At 37.0% G+C, this 26,704-nt stretch overlaps 1 protein-coding gene across 1 annotated transcript in view; it reads right to left on the bottom strand.

The window, feature by feature from the left end:
- LOC142352950 (FYVE, RhoGEF and PH domain-containing protein 6-like) overlaps positions 1 to 26,704 on the bottom strand; it is a 62,265-nt gene that overhangs the window by 31,581 nt on the left and 3,980 nt on the right. The window contains exons 3-10 of the mRNA XM_075405108.1: positions 19,627 to 19,840; positions 18,048 to 18,246; positions 14,809 to 14,865; positions 14,055 to 14,274; positions 12,075 to 12,138; positions 11,314 to 11,492; positions 4,195 to 4,371; positions 1,691 to 1,746 (exon numbers count right to left, since the gene is read on the bottom strand). Of these exons, the coding sequence (XP_075261223.1) occupies positions 1,691 to 1,746; positions 4,195 to 4,371; positions 11,314 to 11,492; positions 12,075 to 12,138; positions 14,055 to 14,274; positions 14,809 to 14,865; positions 18,048 to 18,246; positions 19,627 to 19,840 (1,166 nt within the window). The remainder of the gene's footprint in view (positions 1 to 1,690; positions 1,747 to 4,194; positions 4,372 to 11,313; positions 11,493 to 12,074; positions 12,139 to 14,054; positions 14,275 to 14,808; positions 14,866 to 18,047; positions 18,247 to 19,626; positions 19,841 to 26,704) is intronic.

The following is a 26,704-nucleotide window of genomic DNA, read 5'->3' as shown; positions in this document are numbered from 1 at the left end:
AAGGTATTTTAACAATTAAATTAACGAATTATTTCTCATCTTACACAAAACTCTATCGCAGAGACAATTGGAAAAAAAAGTTTTTCTTTTGATTGTTTCTAAAACCACAAGTTACAGTATCAATCTAAACATCAGCGTTCACAAATTTTTACTATCTAAAACTGTTTTGCCTAGATATGGTAGCGTTGTAGATGGCCTGGAAGAAAGTTCAGTTTCAAAGCAAATTTAAAAACTTTTCAAAAGAGCGAAATTTTTAACTAATTGATAACATGTTTCTGTCTTAGAATGTTATGCTTGGTATCTAGCAAAAAGAAATGGGATACACCAGATGTTAACAAATAAACTTTTTGCACCGCTTGAGCTTGAGATTGTTCTGCAGTTCTATCACCACAGTTAAATCAACAACATCTGTGTATTTTTGTGAATGTGCGTGCGTGTGTATGTTTATGTGTGTATACATGTGTGTATGGGAGTGTTAGCTAATTTATGTGCTCAGTTCTGTTTATTTGTTTTCAATTTTGTTTTCGAGACAGCATTTTGAGCCTGGTTTTTTGCCTAGTGCTCTGCACAAATCTCCTATAGCCATTTTATGTAACTCTGACACTGCCGGTCCCAAGCCCGGAATGAAAAAGGAGGAGGGTAAAGAAAGAGCATACTAGAAAAAATCAAAATAGGTTCTTTCGACATTAAATAACTTTCTTGTTCTTAGCGTTCATTTTCAGCTGGACCAGTCACCTACTGCATCCAGGTAACAAAAACATGGGGATTCAAAATCTTGCAAGAATCTGGCAAGCAGGATTCAAAACTTGCAAGAATTTTGCAAGAAGTATGTATTCTTTTGCAAGTTTTTGAATTTTTTAATAACTGGGGTTATTTTTCCTCGGGGTTGCGTCAAAATAACTGGTCAAATACTGGTCAAACATAAAAAAACGGACGAACGCAATCAATTGTTCAGAACTGATAAAATGAAACGTTTTAAGAAATTTGCGGATAGTAAGTAAGCTTACTGATTTAGGGAAAAGTAGAAGTAAGAGGAAACATGTTGCATTTTGGAAAGACCAGCTAGTTTTTAACCAAATATTACAGAATTTCAAGGAGTTCTTTAAAAATTTTAAAAGTTGAGAAATAAGATATTAAGATTTTTTTGGTAACTCCCGATATTATCTCATGAATCAAAAACAAATAAGATAACTAAACATCTCTTCAACTATTAAATCTTGAGCTAGAAGAAATTGCTTTGCAAAAAATATATATTTCAACGGATAATAACCTTTGAGAGACAAGAAATGGGACAAGAAACAAGAGAAATGGTAGAAGTTTCCCCGTTATTTTTCGGCAAAATCCTCGGCCCGGGAGACATCCAAGTTTGATAGCTCAAGGCCCGTTGTTGTAGGGATACAGCCCACTACAGGGACAAGTTAGGACATAATGGATTCTTTCCGATACTGGTCATCTCACCGCAATTGTGTCTCAAAATAACCCCGGACAAACAAAACTTTAAACAAAAAAATTGAATGCGAATAGATTGCGAAGGGTCCCTCCAGGCGTAAAGTCTTTTAATTAAATTTTGTTTTGTTTAATTAATGTTATGTAGCTGGTAAATGAAACTCAATTCAATTCAATTCAACTCAGATTAGAACTTTAAATGAACGAGCACAGTTTCCCACTGAAATGGAAGATCCTAATTTACCTGTCTTTGCTCCTGATTACAAGTTCTCTGTCTTCTTTGTTCCTGTGAATTTCTACCTGAAATAGAAGTCAATGTCTCCACCCGATATTGTTCTATAATCCTTAACCGCTCTCTAGTCATAGAACTTTGGTCATATCATTTATATGCAATATCTCAATAGTGTTCTAACTTGTTATCTTATCATTTTGCATATCAAATAAAATATGGTGGTTGATAGTTTGGGGTTTGAGGGTTTGTATAATAATTTAATAAATGAAAGTCAAAATGATTGTATACTATGCATGTCAAAAGAGTTTTATAAGATTCAAATTAGAAAACGGTTTTTTTTTCAAACAAGTTTGCTTTCCATTTTGGGATTTTCTAGCAATCATTTCACATCTTTTGCAGTCGCGTTAATTTTAGTTTACTTTTTTAGTCAATTTTTAGTTTAGATGTTTAGTCCTAATACTTTGTCTACGAAACTACAGCTATAGATAATTTTAAAATTGGTACTCAAATAGATAAAATCAGTTAGCAAACTCGAAATCAACAATCAAGGTTCCAACTAAAAGGAAAATAATTCATTTAATTCAATTTGGTTGAAGCTACATCTCTTTGACAGTCAAGTTGGGGTTATATTCCTTTGGGTTTTTCTCCTTGGGGGTTTCATTCCGTGGGGTTTTTTACTATCTAATTTTGGGTGGGTTTTTTTAGTGGCATTTTGTTTCCAAAACCGGAAATGGGACTATCAATAACCCTCAAAATAACAACTGCAGATTGTAAGTAATTGAGTAAAGTCTGCAGCTTGAAATTGCAGTAATTGAGTAATGTTTGCACTTTGAGAGCATTCGATTTTATTTTTATTTTTAATTTTCATGTTGTACATACAGATTTCTGAGAACATTTTATGCTCGCATTTTAGGCCATTTTTTACTAATGTAAGGTCATTTTTTTAGTTAAGTAATTTAATGATTTTATAATTGTACATAATGTGATATTCGTAACTTTATATTGCCTCTTTTACCATTTGCATTTAATTCTTATGTGTATCAGAGGAAATTAACAATGTTCTTTTTTGTCTGTGAAAAATGGAGCTTGCGGAACTAAGGTCTTCTAAAATTTTATGTCACCGCACTTACTTTTTCCAACGTAATTCTTACAATTTTTTCTTAAAAACTCAAAGTTTGAGAAACTTGAATATTTTTCTGTTTTTCTTTAATTTTACAAATATAAGATAAGTTGTGAGTTGTGAAGTGCTTATGGTTCTCCCTGTGATGAAGACCATTCCCTCGAGTATTGCAGGGTTTGCCGATAGAAAAAATGCAATTTATGTGATGATTTCTAATCCTTGTTAACAACAATTCATTCAGAATTAAGAGATAAACGCCATAGACACCTCATTCCCGGAACATACATCTATTTTGTAAATGATGATTAGTCAGATTGATTGATCTAGTTCAAAGTTATTTGATGTTTCGCAATATAAGCATATATGCTTTTTTCGTGTAACAGGATAGTTTTTGTGGGTCAGTAGACAAAAAAAACGTATGCTCATACACAAAATATCGAATGTAAAGACAAAATATAGTTTTAAGAATACATGATTTTTTGCGTGAATCACAAAGAAAAAATTTGGCTTATTCATCTTGTCAGTTTTTTTCCGTAAACGTACAATTTTTGGACGTAACCGATTTAGGTGTATATCATTTATGTTTAAATTTGTAATGCTATTGCCCCAAAAATGGACGAAAGGTAGATGATAAATCAAGCAAAAAGGGTTAACACATAAGAATAAAACAATTTTTCGACTGCAATTTGGTCAGATTCAGGCTGAAAGTCAACTGGGCGAGTTCAAAAAAATCTTCATTTTTTGCGGTACTGAGAAATGAAACATGCATAAGAATAAAGATCTAAACCTAACGAGCAGTGGTAGCCATCATTTTAACCCATCTCAATGCAATTTAGAAATGAAAATTTTGATTATTTGCCATGTTTTATTTAACTTCAATAATCTGGTAAAAAACAATTACAGTATGAAAATGACCCACTATTGGCCACATTAACTAGCCATCGTATATTACTCCTAATACAAAAAAGTAATCTTTTCAAAAACAGAAAAGACTGCATAAAATGTTTTTTTCTTGCTCAAAAATTGAAACAGAAAAATAGAGTTTTGCCTGCTTTTTTGATTTTTGCAAATGAAAAATCATTTCAAAAATAATCACGGAGGAAATTTTTATCATGAGAAAACACAATATTTTTACAAAGGATTGTGTGGGTTAATGGGTATAATACATGATATGAGAAAATTTCTGGAACAGTAAATAGATGGATGTTTTCCTTTTGTGCCCCCCCCCCCCCCAGTGTTACATAGCATGTGTCATTACATTGCAGATAATTATCTTAAAAATTTGGCACGTGCGTCGGGGGGGATGAAAATAATATGCCACACTAAGCTGGTGGGGGGGGGACCCAAACGGGGAAAAGATTCGAATAAATTCACGAGATGACTTATGACTCTTTACCTGAACATAAGTGAGTTCCATCTTCTGTTTGAACAAATAACTGCTGTTCTCTGATAGGACCATGAAGTACATGAGCACATCTGAGAATAGAACAAACAATCTCTCTTCGTATCCATTTCTGTTAGATTTTGTCATTATCTCCTGTTTTACCAGACGTCGGTCAGGTGTCACCAGTTCCTGTTAATATGATGGGTTAGGGTTAATTAACCAGAAATGCATTGTTTTCCAGCCCAATTTTCTTTTCGAAAAAACAGTCACGTATGGCGTATAATTCCATTCCAATTAGAACCAACCAACCTGGGCTCAGGTGTCAGCGACAAGAAACAAAAAAACATAGCAGGACAAGTCCGGGCGTACAATTCAAAGAATTTTCATTAACTAAACAACAAAACTAGACATAGAACGGACTGAGAGTGAACTGAAAAAACCATTTCTAAAAAATCAGATAAAAAGATTTAAAAAAACAGAAAATCAATGTCAAAATGCCGCATGTGAACAAAAAACCACTAGAGAGAAATGGAAATTTGGTTTAAACAAAAAACTAGGCCTAGAATTAAATATGAATGGATTGGAAAAGCCATTTAGAAAAAATCCGATCCAAAAAATCGAAAAAACCAGTAAAAATCTAAGTGAAAAGCAAATTTTTGTTCAAACACCGTTTTCTCACTCAACTTGAAAAAAACATCACGCCGCAAAGCCACTCGTCTTTTCGCTCCATTTCCTGTTTTGGCGATCAAAATCACTTTTCCAATTGGACTTCAAAAATCATGAAAATGTGTGAACAGATCTTAAAAAAAGACAGCTGCCCAATACAATTCAAATTCTTTGAATTGTAATAAATAAGATAATAATTGTAACAAACGTTTAAAAGTTAGAAAATTCATTGCAATTCTCTTACATTTTTGCGTTGAATCCGAAGAAAGTTTCAAAATTAAGCAAGATCAACGCTGAAACGTAGTGTTGTTCTTACATAATTTCCGTACATCTTCAAGTAGAAAATTGTTGTCAGTAATTTTCGCAGTACACAAGCTGATATAGCCTAAAATTTGTAAATGTAATTTAAAGTATTAAATTAACAACCAGATTTTCTGATTTTTGAAATTATTTTCCTTATGTACTGAACTTGACATCTGAGCTGCCAGAGCCAAAATTGTTACTAAATAAAACAAAAAGCAAAAAATAATCAAGACCAAGAGACTGGTACCAAGATAAAATGAATTGATGATTAGTAACTGGCCACAATCCAGCAGAGTTTAAAAGGTAGTTGATGACATCCTACTTTTTGTGGAAAACAGTGGCAACTGCAATTGTATACTCTGCTCTTGATTGTTACTTTAATTTTTTCTACGCCCGTCTCAAACAGAATTTCATGATATATTTTAAGAATACAATGGATCTGAGATTTCGACATTTGTTTGAAAAAGCCGGTGAAGCAAACAATCGGAGAAAATACAACAAACAAGATGTTGAATTAAATTGGATTTTTTTTTAAAGACAACGCAAATCTTGTCTATTCTTTCAAACAAAATGATGAACCATTTTAGTCCAATTAATGTAAAAGGCAACGCAAGTTTATTCAACAATTGTATCTATATGCAATTATTTTTGCTTTTGCTAAGATCTGAAAAATCTCAACTCACTTTTTCAACAGGTTCGTTCCAAGCAATAAAATTTTTCTTTAACCTCTTGGGAAAAATTAGATTTTTTAAAATATGTTTGTTGAAAGTCACTCTTTGAACTAAAGTAGAAAGTCAAACTTTAGTATCAAGTGAACATCAAACTTGGTAGTCTAAACACATTATAGCACTCCCAGATGGAATGTGACCATTTTAATACAGTTTGAGAGCTCAATCCACATAACATGGAGTTCTTAAAAAGTTTACCCATTAAAATATGGAGTAGACAAAAGATGGACGCAAAACATTCCCTTATATTTTTACACCACAATTGCACAATAATTATCGCTTAAAATTTCACGTTGAAGCTATTTGCACCCAAAAAAATGATGATGGTATTGATTATAAAAAGACCTCGACAAAGTTTTGAACTTTTTCAACACGTTAATTCCATGGATTAAAAAATCATGGATCATTTCTATTCCCCCTCCCAACTTAGTGGGCACATAGCTTTTACGCCCCAGCGCACATAATAACCTGATCAAGCTGGCTGTGGCATCTAAGATGAGAAGACAATTTAATAACGTGCAGTTTTTTATAATCTACACCAATGTTTTTAAGCACATTCTTAAAACAGTTTTGGTGGTTCTCAGGGAAAACTTAAGCACAGATTTTGTGCTGAAAATAATGTACATCAATTTCAGAATCCTCATCGACCCTGGCTAGATAAACGAAATGGGAATGAAAACAAAATACTATTTTACGGCGGCAACTCCACCGCGTAACCTCAGTTTTAGCCTTTTTTTCGGCTATTTCTGACCTTTTTTTCGGCCATTTTTGACGGATTTTCGATCAGTTTTGACCTTTTTTTCGGCTATTTCTGACCTTTTTTTCGGCCATTTTTGACGGATTTTCGATCAGTTTTGACCTTTTTTTCGGCTATTTTGGACCTTTTTTTGGGCATTAAAACTTAGATTAAGACTTGACAAGTCTTAAATGTGTTATGATCATAGCTCTGAATCAGTACTAATACCTAGACTTGGAATTAGATTTGCCCAGTACTGATATTGACTTGGTTTTAAGTACGGGATAACAAATTTACCTGCATAGGGTACAAAAAGGCACTAAATTATTGTTTTTTAACAAAAAAATTTTCTAACATTTGTTCTACTGGTTTATTGTTGTTGTTGTTAACAAACGAACATAGCAAAAATAGATCAGATCGTCTACCGATGGAGGGTGGAGGGGCTGTGTGTGTTGGGGGGGGGGTTAAAAATCAATTTTGAGCTGAGCATGCATTAGCATCTTTTTATGCCTTAACATCTGGGATCTGGGACTGTTGCTGTACATATCTAGATGGTATAGGGGAAAAAATAATAGACTCCTTGTTTGGGTAGGAATAATTGCTCAATTGGTGATCATCCTTTGTCTAATTCGCCTCTTTTGTTTGAGATTCTTGTTAAGTTGTGCAAATGACCTTGATTTGATTAAAATTTAATGGTAGTTCCTTTTGAGACAGATCAAGCGTTGAATTTTGCAGACAGGTTGTAGTCTCGATTAATTTAGTTGCACTGGGGGGAAATTGATAATAATGAATATTTTATGAATGACCTGTACATCTCATAACAGTTCAAGTTTAATTTCCAGACTCTGGCTTATGGCTCGATCAAAAACCGGTTTTAAAAAATTAAAATAAAAAACCAATCAAGGAAGAAATCTGCAATAAAAAAATTATGGGGAGATTGAAACTTTGGGTCTTTCCTATTAAAGCCTCCCCCCCCCCCCAATGAAATTATGCCTCTCCCCCATTATGACATTTTTACCACGATTGCCGATGCGGCTATACGTTATATAACCAGTATACGGGGGGGGGGGGGGGGGGGGGGGAGAGAGGGGGGTCTACTGAAAAAGACCTCTCATCTTTTGTGAACAAACGTCACGTGGCCATTGGCAGTTTTTAAAATTTTCAAATTTTCAGCCCTGATCGACGTGAGTGATGTTTTGTGACTGTGTTTCGATTGATGTCACTATTTTTTGCGTAGAAGAAAAACGTGACACTAAACCCGGAAAAATGTACAATATACATATATTTTGTAGTCATTTCTCGCATATAGTGCAACTAACTTCTGCGTTGTAAAAGTAACGTAATAGGAGGAGAGAGAAGATAGAAGGCAGTCTGAATTATTGCAGGCTGAACAAAAAATTACAGGCTGAAAAAAACTTAGCGTTTGTTCTGGTAGCTTAGCGGTGAGCAACTTTAACAAAATGGATTTATGGACTAAGAATTAAAAATAAAAGAAAAACTGACGAGTAAAAACTAAGGATCAGGGAATGAAATAACGGACTATCGTCGGGCGAATTGCTCTCAAACGACCGGCGAGCGGTTGGCTTCGTCAGTAGCTAGCTAAGGTTTAGTGAGGCTAGCTTTAGATTAAATGAAGGGGCGTAACGTGACCGCAGCGGGGGTGCACCGCGGGTTCAAAAGTAGATTGGCGGATTGATGTGGGGGTGGTGAAGTGGCTGGGGATGTGGGATCATTTTCTAAGAACCGCCCTTCACACCATAAATATAAGTCTCCAAAACAGTTTCTGTTAATCACATACTTGAGGTCTAGTAGGCTGAACGGCTCTGAGAGAACTTTAGGCAAATTGGACACTACCTCTTTATCCAGTTTCTGAAGACGAAAGTCAAATAGGTCAGACAAGAAATCGGCCGAGCGAAAAATTGCATAAAAGAGACAAACAGGATTAATATATTTGCTACAAATTGCTTTTGAGAGCAACTAAAAAAGTTTTCTTTAAAAGCTTTAAAAGTGTCTGTTAAGTCATTTATAATCAAACATTTCTACTATAAATTTTGGTTAATGAGGATCAGAGATGACGACTTTACGCCACTTAACAGCAGCTGAAGTGCGGCATCAACAAAAAAAAAAAGAGAGAGAGAGAGAGAGAGAGAAAAAAAGATAGAGTGAGAGAGAGAGAGAAAGAGATAAAACGTGAACGAGAAAAAGAAGGAAAAAACCTAACCGACAGAGAGAAAAAGAGATAGAGGAATGTTTTCCATGATGTGATTCGACTCTGCAATTTCAATATTTCTAGCCTTGTTGGTAAAAAAAATCAAATAGAAAAAAAGGAAAAGGGCAAAATTGAAAACAAAACTTTCAACTTCACAGTATAAAAAATTCAAACTCATTTTTTCTCACAATTTCTGTCAAGTAAACCACCTCCATCCAAGACCTAAAAAGTTCCGTGGGCCAGTAATGGCCGTTAAACTTAGAAAAGTACAAAAAACAATGAAAAATTTTAGAAATAATCGCAAATTTTAAAAAAAACCTTGGTTAAATTCAAGATATTATTATCTTGAGAAAAATTTCACTGACCCAAGAAAGTATCAAGTATCCTCTGTTTCAAGCCTGAAACAGTTTCACTGGCTCATAAAGATCTACTCATTTGAAACATGATAAAAACTTTCCGAAAATGTGAAAAAAACTTTAATTTTCATCCCAAAATTACTTAAACTGAAGTAATAAAAAACAATGATCACCATTCCAATAACACCAAAAACTATGCAGCAGCTTATTATTAAACATGGGAGGAAGTCCCTGAGCCCCTGGTGCCGGAAAAAATCAAAAACATGAAAAAAATGCAAAAATTAAAAAAAAATTATTTAACTCGTGATATTAAATTCTTGAAAAACTTTCCATTACAACTATAAACTAAACAATGACATATTATCAAATCCTAGAAGAAGTTCCATGGCCCTAGAGGCTAGAGAAACCTAAAAAACGAGATAAACTTAAAAAAAATTGCAAGCTTAAAAAAAATTGCTAAAAGTTGTGGTATAAAAATGAAAATTAATCCATGATCAAAGAAAAATTTTCGAGTAGCTTATTATAAAACCCTAAAGAAAATTTTCTGGTCCTTGGAAAATATGAATAATGTTTTTAAAAGTCAATAAATTTTTTAAAAAATGTGCAGAAATTGTCAAAAAATGCTAAAATTCGTGATGTTAAAATCTTGCAAAATAATTCATTACAACTAAAATTTTACAATAACCTGTTTCTAAAGCCTAGAGATGGTTCCGTGGCTCTTGAGTTTTGAAAAAGCTAAACAAACGACAAAAAGTTTCGAAAAACTTGAAAAACTAAAGTTTTATCGGAAATTTGCTGAAACTTGTAATATTAAAAATGTGAAAAACTATTCCATGGCCAATCAAAATTTGTCAGTTACTTTTTATCAAACATAGTAGGAGATTTTTAGGCCTCTGTGTCTGAAACGACCTGAATAAATAAAAATAAATGGCGAAAATTTGAACAAAATTGCACGTTTTTTCAAAAAAAAATGCTAAATTTCGTGATGTTAAAATGTTGAAACCATTCCATTACCACTATAAATTATGCAGAAACCTTTTATTAAAACCCAGAGAAGATTCTTTGACACCCAAGGCTGAAAAAAATTAAAAAAAAAACTTAATCGGAAATTTTCAAAAAGCTTGAAAAAGTTGTGCAAAACAGTATAAATTTGCGATTGGTTGTTCGTCAGTAGCTAGAAACGGGGGGATGCATCGAGGGCTGATGGGTCAACAGTGGGTTGGGGGCATAACAGCGCGCTGGGGCAATAGTGGGGGAGGGGTTAACAGTGGAGGGGTCTTCGACCTCTAACAACCGCCAAGCACACCATAAGTATATGTCTCCAAAACAGTTTGAGCTGAGACAAAGCTGAAAGGCTCTAAGAGCACTTAATGTCTGCTGGGTTCTACCTGTTTATCCCGTTTTTGAGGAAAATAGTCAAAAGCGTCTGACGAAAAATCGGTCAAGCGAAAAATCCGGCAGGACTAATACAATAGCTTTAAACTTCGTTTGAGAGCAATTAATTAATTTAACTAAAGACAAGTTTAAACAGTTTTAAAAACTGAAAATCTTTCCACTCATTGTGAAAGAAAAGGGGCGAATTCCAGTTGGTTAGCATGTGCCCTTAAGGTGACACTTAGGAAGTTTTTTATCTGCAATAGGGATCTATTCTTTTTCGCCCCCCCCCCCCCCCCCCAGTGTTTTTTATGCCTCCCAGTTACAAATTACATTTTGTTATATAGCACGTTACTGTGTAAGAAAAAAGCAAGTGCGCCTGGGGTCATAAAAGATTTATGCTCAGTATGCTGGGGGGGGGGCGAAACAGAATAGATCCTGCAATAGCTATCAATTAATTAAATTCCCATCAGCTAGTCACAGCTTATGCAGATAGAGATGCTGCTCAAGGTTCTACCATATACGATGAAAGATTATTTTTGGTTATTTCTACTCTTTTTCATGGCACGAAATAACGAGTTGATCAAAATTACTTGAATAGCTCAATCGAACAATATTTGTCACGATATTATGAAGTTTATTAATTAAAAAAAAGGGTTAAAAAATTACTGCAAAAGTCTTAGTTATACCGCCAAAGAACTCTGGTCATTACTATTACATTGCTTCCTCCATAAGGAGCGGTACTGGGTTTCTATTTACCTTTAGGTCAATTCCGGATATTTTGGTGAGCAGTTCGTCCATTTCCCTCTCCCTCATTTGAACCCAGAAGGCCATATCTGCCATATCTGCAACGTGTTTCGTCTCTTCCAGAGCTTTTAAAGTGTCCTCGTAATCACAATACTGCACTTTGGTCACACTGTAATACTTGTCCTGGTGCTCTAAACCCGGGTTCAATTTTTAATTTTAGCAACAGAAAAATATGATTTTACTGCAGGTCGAAAAGCCAACGCTGAAAAATGCCTTTAAATTGCAAGAATTGCTGTGAATTCGGTAAATGGTTGTAAGAATTCCTACAAGCGCAGAATGCGATGAAAATAAAAAATTCACCTCTAAAAACCACAAATCTTACAAAAATTCACCGATTTTACTGCATTCGCCTCTAAAAGATGCGGAACATTTATGGTGAAATAATTTTTTCACTGCTATTCACTGCAAATCTTGTTTTTATCGCTAAGTATTTTTTGGCAAAACCTCGACCCGGGATTTTTAATCTCCATAGAAGCAGAAAAAATCAATAATATTCATACAAAAGACTTGAAGTGTTCAACAAATGACCATAAAAAGTAATTATGTTACAATAAATTAGTTGAATGACATCAACTGTTGAAAAACAACAAACACAATTAACTTCTGCGCTTCAATAAGTTTCAGAAAAAAAGCAAAATTTTTTCATTATTAATGGCATTAGATTTCATGTTAATCAATCATCATTTTTAGTATGATAGCAAATTGTTTCTTACTTTTGTAGACTTCAAGTAGTAATTTGTATCTGAGGATTCGCTGTACCGGCTCCATCATAATGGACTGAAACAAAATTTATAAATTAGACCGGTTTATTTAACTGCCGGATTTATAAACGACATTGATTGTTGCAACCAGTCCATCCAAACCAAATAGGCTCTGATTGACCCACTTGAGTCACGCACGGGAGGCGCCAGAACAACTTATCTGGGGTACTGTTGGTACCAGAACCTCTTGGATCGATTGTTATAGGGATACTCCGACTGACATATTTAGGTAGTTGAAGTAGCAGCAATATTTGGCATAATATGTTGTGCTCAGAAAAAAATGTCATTTGCTGTAGATGATTTTTTGAGTTCTTCAGGAAATAACATTAGTTTCAAACAATGAAAAGTTGTCAGCTCAACAGCAATATCGAAATGCATATCTCTTCTTTTCTCCAGTGGTTCCAACCAGGCTTTAAAATTTGTTGGAACCCCTGGTTCTGAGCAGTCCTTCCAGACACTGGAAGGGTTTCTGATCAGACCGTACAGACTCTGGAAAGACTATTCAGATCATCCAAATCGCACCACGAAACTATGCAGAATGTAGACCAAGCTATGAGCAGACTATCCAAACTCTGGGCGGGACTCCGATAAAACTTTCCAGATCGTACGTAGCTCACTGACCTGGCCCTGCAGACTCTGGATGGAGCCCCGGTATGCTTTTGCAGACTATAGGTAGTCCTGCCAAACCCTGTGGATTCAAACTTGTGCGATTTATTGCGAAGAAATTCTAAAAAGCGTGTTCGTGTTTTTAATCTGCTGAACCATGCAAAATTTTGCAACTATTTTTCCTAGGTGCAAAGATTCGAAACTGTGCGATTATGACCAAGCATAAATCTGGCCGTTCACAGAAGACAGGATTTTTTGAACTTCAGTTGACCCCGATTTTTTACCCGTTATGCACAGAAAGTTTTAGGGTGCGATTTTTGCCGTTTGATTGGACTAAATTTTTCAATAGTTCTTTGTTTGTAACTCTGCTTTTGCGGATCCCAGCCAGATGGAAAGGAGGAGAGAAACACCTAGGAGAAACAAAACCCAAAAAAAGAAAATCTCAAAGGTTGGTTTTTTGAATCTATTTGAGATCATTTTCCGACAATGTGTCTCGTCATCAATGTAAAATCTTGCGCTCAAATGCCCCTCTGATCAAATTATTGTGCGCCCAAAAACCCCTCTTACAATATTATTGTGCGCTCGAAAAACTTATGATCAAACCATGATACCGATGCTTTCTTACTTTTAAAAAACGAAGATAGTGAATCTCCCATGTGTTGATGAAATGACGATAACCAATCTGTCTTACTTTTAAAAACGACAATATAGAATCTGTCTTATGTCTAAAAACGATCATATCAAATCTTTCTTAAGTTTAGTACCAAACAAAAACGACGTTACCGACGAAAAATCATAAAGGTTTTCGTTGTTTTTGGCTAGAATATAACGACGATACCGACAATTTCTTATGTTTAAAAACCGAAGATATCTCAAATAGGGCAAGATCCACTACCCCTGAACATGAAGAAAGAGAGTGCAAATACCTATTCCACTGTTAGCTGTGAGGTAACCAAACCTAGGATTGCAATACTGAGAAATTACTCTGTAATTAAAAATTAAGTCCATACTTTTATGTTCTTAAAATGTGCGTCACCTTTACATATGTGTGAAAATACATTAAATTTTTCTTCAAAGTTTTTAATCGAGTCATCAGAAAAGTGATGGAACTAGAATTGTAGTAACAAATTTTTAAAGGCGCCTTTAAGTTGACCACTACTTTTGTTCACTCCTAGGCCGAGGTGATAAACCCAGGCCCGATCCAATCAGACTTATTCGGGTCGGCGCCCAGGTGGTACCAGACAGTCCAAACCAAAATCAGCTCCAACCAAACCGACTTGAAACGCTCACTTGAACCTGGGTAATAAATTAAGTCGATAATTTTACCTTCAATTCATAAAAAAGACTTCCTCCAATATGCATTTCGAAGAACTCTCTCAAATTTGCATGTTTCTCAATGGCGTGCAGTATTGCTTGAGAGAGTTTGTCGTGCTCTGTGACGTAAGTGTTGTAAACTGTAAGGAACTTTGCAACTTTCTTCAGAGCCTGGGCTATCTTGATCTGACCCGCGTCTGGGTTCCATTTGAACTCTTGTGTCAGGACTTCACTAAAGAGCAAAATTTGAGAACCGTTGTGAAAAAATTTTCAAAAGTTTTCACTAACAAGTGCGAACAAAATTCCATGAATGTTTTTGCATTTAATAGAGTTTTGATATGTTTGTTAGTTAATAACATTTTAAACAATTATCCTAATTAAAATTTTATAAGAAAAAGTATTATTTCTTATTCATATGAAGTTCATAATTACAATAATTTTGTAATATGCCCAAATGTAAGTACTCACATTCTGCCTAAGAAAGCTCTACTGTGCAAACTTTTCTCTCTTTAAGTATGCTGATAATAAAACTGATTAAGAATGCCAAAAAGATAAGACAAGTTATGATGTCAACAGCACAGCAAAATCACGCAAATTAAAATTTTTTGATCACATTTTTCCTGGTTCTTTGAACTTATAATCCACTTCATCTGTTAAATTTATAAATTTATTAATGCCTAAATCTTTTCTGTTAAACGTGTGAGCTTTTAAGGCTGTGAGCAGCATGAGTAATACTTAGTTAAACTTTTCTACCGCTGGGACTCGCCTTATTTTTTCCATCTGACAGAAGGATATCATGATAGTGTGGAGCTCAGGGTTCACGCTAAAACAAACAAAAAGAGTGTTACTGAATTCAAACCCAACACAATTAACCGAAAATTTAAACCTCTTGAAATCATCGTAAGAGGATTCCCCGAGTCGAGGTTCGGCGGTGAATTTTCGTAAGAAATGCGGTGAAAAAAAACTAATTTTCACCTCGTATTTCTTACATTTCTTTGCGGTTAATGCAGTGAATTGCGCTGAATTAAAAATTTTAACCGCATTGTCGGTATTCTTACAAAAAAGAACTTCCATACACAGGGTAAAACCTCTGACTTGCTGCATGTCTTCAAATTCTTATTCCACTGCGCCAACTAGCACTTACTTCTATAATATTTCTTGTGAAATTATATCAGATGCAAAAAACGTTGAAAATCATATATGGTGAATTTCTCTAAGAAACGCGGTAAAAATCGCGGTAAATATTTGTAAGAAATGAAGTGAATTATTTTTTATATTTATATATATTTTTACATATTTCTTACATTAGTATGCCACAAAAGTTGATGCGGTGAATTTTTGTAGAAGTGCGGTGAATTTCGCGGTATGTTTTTGTAAGAAATGCGGTGAAAGGCGTTGAAATATTTTTTCACCGCATTCACCGTAATAACCGCATTTCAAAAAAATTACCGCAGTAACCACATTTCTCACAAAAATTTAGCTAAAAATCTTGACCCGGATCCTGAGAGCAGAAATGTGCCACCGGACAATTTTTGTCCCCCTATGATTGACAATTAACAGCAAAATATGAATTGTCACAATTGTTGCAGTTTTCAAATCATAATATGCCATTCAAAACATAAAACCGTACCGAATTCCAAGTCTTAATCGGTTTTTTGATAAATCAGCATTGGGCGAGCCTAAAAACAAATCTTGCTGTTCTGGCAGCTCTAGCCCAATACTTTTGCGAAAGTTGTCTCTACATGTTGATTCCCAAGTCAAAACTTTCCAAACGTTTTTCCTGGGGTGCTGTAAAATTCTGCTTGTTGAATACCAAACACTAATTTAGCGCCCCGGGGTCTATTTGGTTCATATTGGGCCTTTTTGAGGGTATTTCAGGTGTTTATGTGACATTTTCAAACGTTTTTCAGCTTTTTGGACAGTTTTTGCCCTATTTTGACTAATTTGCTCAATTTTCAGATTTTGAAATAACAGCAGATAAACGAGATGGTAAAACGTGTTACCACCGTACCACCGTTAGGGTGCCCCTACTACCCCGAAGACCAATTATTCGAAGAGCCAATTTATTCGAAGAGTAGACGTTCCAATATATGTCCAATACGGAATATGTTTTTAAGGCATTTTTTGCTTTTTTAAGAATTTTTTCTGATTCCTAAGACATGGATTTAGACTTTTCCAAGTCTCTGCCAAGATTTGAACTTGGACTTGACAAGTCTTGGCTAAAACTTGGATTTAGACTTGCCAAATCTTGTCCTGGATTTGGATTAAAACTTTCCAAGTTTTTTTGCTAAGACTTGAAGTAAGACTTGCCAAGTCTTGGCCAAGACCTGGATTAAGAATTGCCAGTTTTGGCCAAGAACTGCACAAAATTGACAAATCTGAAATATGTTATGGTTATTGCTCGGAATTAGTACTGATACCTAGACTTGTCATTAGACATGCCCAGTACTGATATTGACTTGGCGTTAAGAACAGGAATTGGCATGCAGGTAATTCACCAGGTAACAAATTTACATTTTTTAAAGTTTTGAAAATGCAACATCTTGACAGTTGTTACAAATCATAAAAATCCTATCAAGACGTTGTCCAGATTTCATGATTGACATGTCTTGATACTATTCAGATTAAAAATCTCAAATTCTATAAACAGATGTAAATCTGGTTTTTCTTATCTGCCCTTTTTTACGAGGATTCTCTCCACCCTGGGACAAAATTAATAAACAGATCTCACAAGAAAAGTGTGTTCACACAGCGTGTTCTAAGAAAAGTTACACGATTCTGTAGAAGTCGCCTTGGAATACTGGCCGCACATCTCGGACAACTAAGGCATTCTAGGTTGAAGTCAGAAGTGTTTAGTGATTAACGAAAGAGTAGTTAAGCTATTCGAAAAGAAATCTGTTATGTCATATTTGGCTCTGACATACTCTGATGAGGAATTGATTTTTTCTAAAAACTCTGATTCAGTCTTTTATTCAGACTCTTGTATTATTCTCATTAAAAGAGTGGATCAAACTCTAGATGACAATCTGAAAAATTCTGCATTAGAGTCTGAAGTATAATGATTTCCATCTAATGGCATGAAAATTGCCGACAATCATTAAACTCTTCGTAAAAACTGACGTCTGATATTTTTCAGTATAGACAGTGTTTTACCCTTCTCTTTTATTATTGCTAGCTTGGAAACGGCAGGGGCAGCTTGGAAACGTAACCTATATGTCAAATAATCTTTGACATATAGGTTACGTAACTCGCTTGGAGTCGGTAAGAACTTCCTGGCGTTCATCTAGATCCTTGTATCGGTTCCAGATGATAAGCCAAATTTTTGAAGTGACTTCTGCAGAGTCATGTATCCTTCCTTAAAACACTCACGTGCACATTTAAAATGCCGAAAGTCTTCAGTGCCAGAAGTTAAAATGCCACAAGTTGCTACTTAGCCAGAAGTTGACTTCCTTTGACTTTCGTCATTTTAAAACGTGCGCGTTTCGTGTTTTAAGCATGGTTAATTGACTCTGCAGAAGTTACTTCGAAATTCTGACTTAATATCTCGAACCGCTTCGCGGTTCTCGATAAACGCCAAAAGTTCTCAGTGACTTCAAGCAGAGTCGCCTAACCATTACTTAAAACAGGCTTGCAAGTTTCAAAGTTCATGCACGCCAAGTTCTGGCTTTACAGACAGGAACTTCTGTAATTTTAACTTCTGGCCCTTGAGACTTTTGGTATTTCAAAATTCTCTGTGAGTGTTTTAATTCCTGTTAAGCAGAATTCGTAATAACAATCTATATACCGTACACTTAACTCAAGGGGACCGATGCGAGATGAAAGACAAACAATTCTCTTCCGTTAGCCCCCCCCCCCCCCCTCCCCAACAGCCACTTGGGGGTTACTAATAACAAGCTCCCACTAAGTTCAGAGGCGGCACAAAGGGAAAAAAGATCGAGATAAACAAGAAAACAAGACATATATCATCTTTGCAAATTAAGCTCTGAAATTAAATCGCTGTCTGACCTTTTCTCAAAGAAATGGGCAATTTGGGGGTTGTGTTCGAGTGCGGCCTTGAGACCTGTGCCCAGTTTGCGTATTTTGATGTTGTAATTCTTTTCAGTCTGGACAATCTCCTCTGCTCCAAAGTAGATGTTGTCCAGATACCTCTTGTGCTTCGCTCTCATCACCTCGTCCATCTGGCTCACAAGCTCAGGGTACCAATCTGAACAGATTATTTTAATTACCCAAAACAAGTCCCTCAGATCGTTACTGTGACTGTCTGCCCCCCCCCCTCCACTCCTTTATAAGTCGGCTACTTATTATCTTATTAGCTTATTACCTTTTTTTGTGCTGAAAAGGTCTATAATACTCTGATATGGGCGCTGATCATAGAGTGAACAGACTGAAAATCAATTCTGGCCAGCCTTTGCTAAGTTTTAAAGTTCAATGCTTTTTTTCCTCAGTACAGTCTTCAAAATTTTTGTCTGAATTCACACTTTCCATGGTAAAAAGTGATATGATCAGAATATGTTCATAGTAAAAAATACAGACTGAGAAATACTACGATTCAGCGCAGATTTACAGTTACTATGATCCCGGCCCGTACAAAACTTCCAATTTTTCAAACTAGAGAGTGTCCACAGTAAAAAGTATTGCATGTTTTGAACATTTCAATCATAAGTATGACTCAAAGGTCAACTGTCTTGATAAAAAAGACAAGCTATTTTTGATACATCTAGAGCTAATTATTGAATTTTTTACAATGTCAAATTACATTAAAACTTAAAGAAAAACTTTCAGATTCTTCATTATTTAACGATGACTGACTCGGAAGTGCGATATGTTTGGCACATCAGATTTTAAAAATACACAAGCATTGCCATAAAATCGTTCCTTCAATTATTTTTAATTCAGAAAATAAGAGCGTTTGGCTGGAATATATATATATATATATATATATATATATATATATATATATATATATATAATTTTATGAAAATTTTCTACTACTGCTTTGATAAAGCCGTCAAAAAAACTTGAGCAAATATTTGATGTTTTCAAGAAACTTTTGTCAGTCAATTTCATGTTTTTATTCTAATTATTTTTATTCTAAATTATTCTAAATTAGAAAAACGGGAATTGATTAAAAGTTTTGTATCATGCTAGGCAAAATTTTACTTGAAATTCAGTATTCAGTACTCTAAATTTTACTTGAAATACTGAATACTCAAAATTTTTAGAGTTCGATGAGATAGTTTGAAAATCTTATTGGGTGCCTGAAGTAGATGATTGACGACTATAGTCTGATTATGGCTGATTGATCTTTTGAAAAAGTTATAGATATACAACTTTTTTTTCTATGACTTCAAACTTGAAGTTGTAAAAAAGTTATAAAAGGTGAGTTTTCTACATTCTATTTTTGGATTTCTTCGAAAATAATTGACGAAAAAAAATGACAGACTCCTTTCAGAAAACCTCAAAATAAAAAAAATATGTACATTTGTGGAAAATTTCTGGTCACAGAACTTCACAATTAATTCTTCTCTGTTTGAGTGGTTGGGTCTGATCATTAAAATGACACCCCGACCTGGGTACTACTTACTGGAGTGACTCCTTTCGCTCGTGACACTGGAACTAGAAGGCTGAGTTGTAATGACAGAAGTAGTCGCCACACTTAGAGCACTTTGATCACCACTGCTCACACCAGCAGTCCCCCCAGTACCCCCACTCCCACTTTCTTCTTCCCCTTCGAGTGTTTGAACCCTTGATGACTTTGACTGTTGTATGCTGGCGTCCGTGAAGTCAAGTCCGGGTACCTAAAATGATTTCAAGTAGAGTTTAAATCATTTCATCTAGCTCAGAGCATATGTGCACAATAAACAGTCACGAATATCAGTTTTTGTTTCCATCACCCCTTTTTAGTCGAGCAAATCTTTTTTAAAAAAAAGATACCCCACCCCAGTAATGAAAAGTACTGAAGACACCCACGAGCACTTTTTAAAATGCCGAAAGTCTGCAGTGCCAGAAGTCAAAATGCCAGAAGTTGCTACTTCGCTAGAAGTTGAATTTCGTTGACTTTTGTCATTTTGAAACGTGCGCGTTTTGTGTTTTAAGTAATGGTTAAGTGACTCTGCAGAAGTCAATTCGAAATTGTGACTTAATATTTCGAAGAGCTTCGTGGTTCTCGATAAATGCCAGAAGTTCTCAGTGAATTCAAGCAGAGTCACTTAACCATTACTTATGAAGGTGGTGTAAACGGATATTGAACCATTTGCAACAATGCTTCAGAAACTGTCAGTGCCAATCTTGTTTTTGGGATACCATCATTTATATAAATTCTCACATCGATTTATCAGTTTTAAAAATCAAACTCTAAAGTGGCGATTTCCTGGAATCCTTGTCTGCTACTCTTGCTACAAAATCAAATATAAGTAATGGTCACGTGACTCTGCTTGAAGTCACTGAGAACTTCTGGAGTTTATCGAGAACCGAGAAGCGGTTCGAGATATTAAGTCAGAATTTTGAAGTGACTTCTGCAGAGTCACTTAACCGTGCTTAAAGCACGAAACGCGCACATTTTAAAATGACCAAAGTCAACGGAAGTCAACTTCTGGCTAAGTAGCGACTTCTGGCTTTTTGACTTCTGGCACTGCAGACTTTCGGCATTTCAAAATGTGCACCGGAGTGTTTTAACCATTGATCGAGAACCTTGCATTGGTTCCAGATTAGAGCCAGAATTCAAGTATGTTAGAATATCGATCAAACTATAGTCTTAAACTTAGTGAGAATTAGAAAGAAAGTTTGACTTACCAGATTAGAAAGACAAGCAATTTGATTTTGATCAAAGAAATTATATAAATGAATCGTCAAGAAATGGTGCTGAGAATCAATATTCGGTTCAAATTGGTGAATCTAGATAACTATTATTAGAGTTAGATTAATTGATGTAAAATCTTCCCAGCATGTATTAAATGATGATGATATCTCCGGAAGTGTGAATGAATTCTCAGAAAAGTGCAAATGCATTCCATTTATGGTTCCCTTTGCGACTGATTTGCAGAAGCAAACCATATTGGGTAACCTTTGCGACCCCCACTATAAATCACGGTGCTAAGATTAGTTTTGTATCTTGACTTTTTCACACTGATAATGGGTATATATACAGCTGATTTTTGAGTCCTTTTTCATCCCCAAATTCAAATCACCATCTTGATCTAATAATCAGATCTCTCCTGTAAATCTCTAAATTCTACTGTAAAATATCATTTTGTTATTCTCTCATTTTTGAGAAATTAATTCTTTTACTTAATTAAAAACGCTTTTTATTCCGCTTGCGAAAGTCCATAACCCAACAGGTTATGGGCCCAGCAATTTTTTAAGTCATAAAATTAATTTCCAAAACAAAACTAATTTGTTGTTGACAGTCATAATCCTTTTCTGCTTAGTACCTTTTCTTTTCACAATTGTTTTGCCTGCTCAAACTTCAATGGATCAACAGACAGTGAAGCTGCTGACCTACACAGGAAAGGCACAGGACTTTCCAATCTGGAGCACAAGATTTGTGGCGATGATGCAGACGAAGGGACTCTACAAATCACTACTGGGGACAGAGGAGCAACCCAATGAGCCTGCGCCACTGGCCAATGGGGCAACCAATGATGAGAAGAAGAACCACAAGGTGCTGAAGGATGCATATGAGAAAGAAGTTGCAGACATCAAGGAGAAACGGAACAATGTGTGGTGCCATCTGGCACTGACTCTAGATGCAACAATCCTCATGCTGATGAGACATGACTGTGTGGGAGATGATGGCATTGGAGATGGAGCAAAGGCTTGGAAGCTTTTGCAAGAGAGATTTCAGAGTGTGGAGACGCCGACAGTGGTGACTTTAGTGGCACAGCTTGCTCGACTGCAGCTCGAGGATTCTGAGGATTTGGACAGCTTCTTCATCAGAGGACAGGAGTTGCTCACAAGGCTACAAGAAGCAGGGGAAGCAGTCTCAGAGACCCTCTTCAACGCCTTGGTCCTCAATGGTCTGCCAATGAGGTATGAAAGTTTTGTAATACAGGAAAGCTTCAACCCGGCAACGAACTTCACAGAGTTGAGGAAAAGGCTGCAGAACTTTCATGAGAGCACGGTGCAGAGACACAAGGGACAAAGTGGTTCAGTGGCACTGGCAGTGAAGCGTGACTTCAAGAAGGGACCCAAGAAAGGAAACTGCTTTGTGTGTGGGATCCCTGGACACTTTGCCAAGGACTGCAGGAAGAAGGAGACAGCACAATGCAGCAAGTGTGGTGAGAAGGGTCACCTAGACAGGGCATGCAAGAGACAAAGAGATGGAGGCAAACATGAGTCAGTGGCAATGGGTCCAACATTGGCTACACCAGACGAGGAATGCTGGGCAGCTCTTACCCAGTGGAAGACAGCAGGCATGCTAGTGGACAGTGGTTGTACAGATCACATAGTGACGAACATCGATGCGTTTCTGGACTTTGTGCCCATTCAATCAGTGGTCAGAAATCCCAACGGAGAGGCTTCCAGAGTGGTGGGCAGAGGCTGTGTGAGGATCAGCATACCCTCAAACAAAGGGGAATTCCAATGCGAACTCAAAAATGTTCTGTGTGTGCCGGACTATTCTTCAAACCTTCTATCAGTCTCAAGATGCACGGAGTGGGGACATAGCTTCACTTTCGAGAGAGGAAACATCTGCATGAAACTCCAGAAGGGAACTCGGGTAAAACTAACACAAGAAAATAATTTGTTTTACTTACCCTGCAGCGTTCTAGAATTCAAGATGAGTTCCAACAGCGTGAAACTTGACAGTGCAAGGAAGTGGCACAGACGATTGGGTCATTTGAATCAAGCAGATGTGGTCAGGAATGCACCAGAGACAGTGGGGGAACTCGATGATGTATGCAATGTGTGTGCATTGGCCAAGATCACAAAGACTCCAGTACCAAGAGTGGCAGAGACCCAAGCAGAAGAGAAGCTGGAGAGGGTGTTCACAGACGTGATGGGACCTTTCAGAGTAGAGTCACTGTCAGGGTTCCGGTTCTGCATTGTGTTTGCAGACCAGTACACGAAGTTTGTGCTTGTGGATTTGCTTAAGGCAAAGAGTGAAGCACTGGCCAGCCTGAAGAAATTTGTTCTCAGTGTGGGGACGCCCAGGAAACTGAGGCAAGACAATGCGAAGGAGTTTCTCTCAGAGCAGTTCAAGACGTACTGCTTAGATGCAGGCATTCTACAGGAGAAGACCATACCAGAAACGCCACAACAGAATGGGTTAGCTGAGAGGTGCAACAGGACACTGCTGGAGATGGCAAGATGTTTGCTCATTGACTCAGGACTTCCCAAGATGATGTGGGGAGCAGCAATTCTTCACGCAGCAAGGATCAGAAACTTGGTTGTGAGACGAGGAGAAGAAAAATGCCCAGCAGAGCTGATGAGAGGTATAAAACCTAAGCTTTCAATTAGTAAATTATCTATTTTTGGTTCCACAGTCTTCATGAGGAAGAGGGACAGAGAAGTCAGCAAACTTGAACCCAAGGCACTGGAAGGAAAGTTTGTGGGTTACACTGAAGGAGAAAACGGATACCTGGTGTACATACCCAACACACGCAAGGTGATGGCAGTTCGAGATGTGATCATCAAGGAGTCTGAAGTAGGCTCAATCCCTGACAACAAAGAAACGGCGGACCTACTAGATGATGGGTCGGAACTGGGAATCTGGCACCCAGATGATGGTCATCAAGATGATGACAACAGAGACAGACAGGACACATCTACTGCAATAAAGGAGGAGTGGCATGACGCAGGGAGCGTGAATACTCAAGAAACAACACTGAGACAAGAGGCCTCGGATGTTGGAGAAACAGCACTAGATGAAGGATCTACTGCAACAAGAGGGAGTCACAGAGACTCAGAGTCACTAGAAGACAGTGACACAGAAGACTTCTCACAGTTAGAGACAGTTGGCTTCAATGAAGATGCACTGGAACACGCGGACAGAGCAGAGCCCAGACGAGGGACACGAGCAAGGAATGTTCCGCAATTTTTTGGAGAAGTCAGGACCCATCTTGCTGTGACTGAGGGCGACTATGTGGAACCCAAAACAGTCTACGAAGCCAAGCAAGGTGACGATTGGGACCAGTGGCACCGGGCAATGAAGGACGAGGTCAAGGCACTCCAAGAAAACGAGACTTGGAACCTAGTGAGACCACCCACAGACAGGGACGTCATACCGGGCAAATGGGTTTACAAAGTGAAATTGGGACCCAGTGGTCAAGTGGACAAATACAAAGCGCGCTATGTGGCGAAAGGCTTCAAGCAAGTGGAAGGACTGGACTACTTTGAGACTTTTGCGCCTACCTGTAAGCCAGAGACATTCAGGATTCTACTTCAACTATAAGCGAAGCAGGGCCATGTGATGCACCAATTTGATGTCAAGACTGCTTTCCTGCACTCACCAATCGAGGAAGAAGTGTATCTGGAACAGCCACAGGAGTTTGTAAAACGCGGATCAGATGGGGAGAAGTTAGTATGTCGACTAAATAAATCAATTTATGGTTTGAAACAGGCTGCTAACAACTGGTACAAAGAGCTGGCAAACTTCCTACTGAGACAGGGGTTCACCAGAAGCAGGAACGATCACTGCTTGTTCGCAAGATCAGAAGCAGAGGATCACACCTTCATCTTGGTCTGGGTTGACGACATCATAGTAGCATCAGGAAGTATGACAGTGGTCTCTGATGTCAAGAAGGCACTAGAAGCAACCTTTCACATGGAAGACAGAGGGAGACTACACTGTCTTCTGGGTCTAAGAATCAGACGAGAAGAGGGCAAAGTCACAGTCGACCAAGAACGCTACATAGAAACAATGCTTGAGCGGTTTCAAATGGATCAATGCAAACCCTCACGAACTCCAGCTGATTTGAATTTGAAACTTCAGACAGCACAGAACGGAGACGAAGAAGTGGACCAGAGGATCTACAGAAGCTTGGTTGGATCACTTCTGTATCTGGCCAAACAGACGAGGCCAGACATCATGTTCACAGTCAACATTCTGTCCAGACACATGAATGCACCTACCAATCAACACTGGATGTGCGGAAAACGACTTCTGCGATATCTTCAAGGTTCAAAAGGTTTAAAACTTACTTACACAAAAGAGGCTAGTTATGATTTAGTGGGGGAAAGTGATGCAGACTGGTCTGGAGACGTGAACGACAGAAAATCAACAACGGGCTATTACTTCAAGCTCAACGGACGTGGCGCAGCACTCAGCTGGGGTGTCAAGAAGCAGGCCACAGTTGCTCTTTCTTCATCAGAAGCAGAATATCAGGGCATGGCAGCAGCAGTTCAGGAAGCACTCTACCTGAAACAACTTCTAGAGGATTTTGGCATCCAACAGAAACGTCCAATAGCAATTGGAGAAGACAACCAAAGTTGTATCAGACTCTGCCAAAACCCAGTCATGCACAAAAGGAGCAAGCACATCGAAACAAAGTTTCACTTCATCCGGGACAAAACAGAGGATGGGACTATTTCAATTCATTACGTTCCTACAGACAAAATGGCAGCGGACATCTTCACATAGTCCTTACCCGTTTCGAAAGTGGAAACATTCAGAGCAGTTTTGATGGGAACAGACTCTACGCAATCAGCTCAAGTCTGAGTGGGGGTGTTAGAATATCGATCAAACTATAGTCTTAAACTTAGTGAGAATTAGAAAGAAAGTTTGACTTACCAGATTAGAAAGACAAGCAATATGACTTTGATCAAAGAAATTATATAAATGAATCGTCAAGAAATGGTGCTGAGAATCAACATTCGGTTCAAATTGGTGAATCTAGATAACTATTATTAGAGTTAGATTAATTGATGTAAAATCTTCCCAGCATGTATTAAATGATGATGATATCTCCGGAAGTGTGCATGAATTCTTAGAAAAGTGCAAATGCATTCCATTTATGGTTCCTATTGCGACTGATTTGCAGAAGCAAACCATATTGGGTAACCCTTGTGACCCCCACTATAAATCACGGTGCTAAGATTAGTTTTGTATCTTGACTTTTTCACACTTATAATGGGTTTATATACAGCTGATTTTTGAGTCCTTTTTCATCCCCAAATTCAAATCACCATCTTGATCTAATAATCAGATCTCTCCTGTAAATCTCTAAATTCTACTGTAAAATATCATTTTGATATTCTCTCATTTTTTGAGAATTTAATTCTTTTACTTAGTTAAAAACGCTTTTTATTCCGCTTGCGAAAGTCCATAACCCAACAAATTTATAGCAAACGAATGGTTTAATTTGAACTTCCTCGTGGCTTAAGTGTCTGCCGTCTTTTTTATTTTGATTCTCAAATGACCTCAATTTAAACGCGTTAGTAAACTTATTGCCTCGCTTCTAGAACTCCGCCCTTGTTCAAGCGGGCAACTTCAAAATCGAGCTTTCGTCACTCTATACAGAGGTATTAACCCGAAATTAGTTTTTTGTTTTTATTTCTAGGTTTTCTGTTTCTTATATTAGGCGATCACTAATTTGAGAATTTAATTGTTTTTAGGAATGTGGTTGACTACTGATTTTATGCTATCTAAATTTTATGCGTAATTACATATATTTCAACAATATTACCGAGAAAAAAGTGTTACTAAAAGTATCACACAATTTTGT

The sequence above is a fragment of the Convolutriloba macropyga genome, chromosome 14 (assembly GCF_964194025.1).
Source record: "Convolutriloba macropyga chromosome 14, txConMacr16.3, whole genome shotgun sequence".
Taxonomy (NCBI): domain Eukaryota; kingdom Metazoa; phylum Xenacoelomorpha; order Acoela; family Convolutidae; genus Convolutriloba; species Convolutriloba macropyga.
This window is presented reverse-complemented; position numbering and strand designations above follow the sequence as displayed.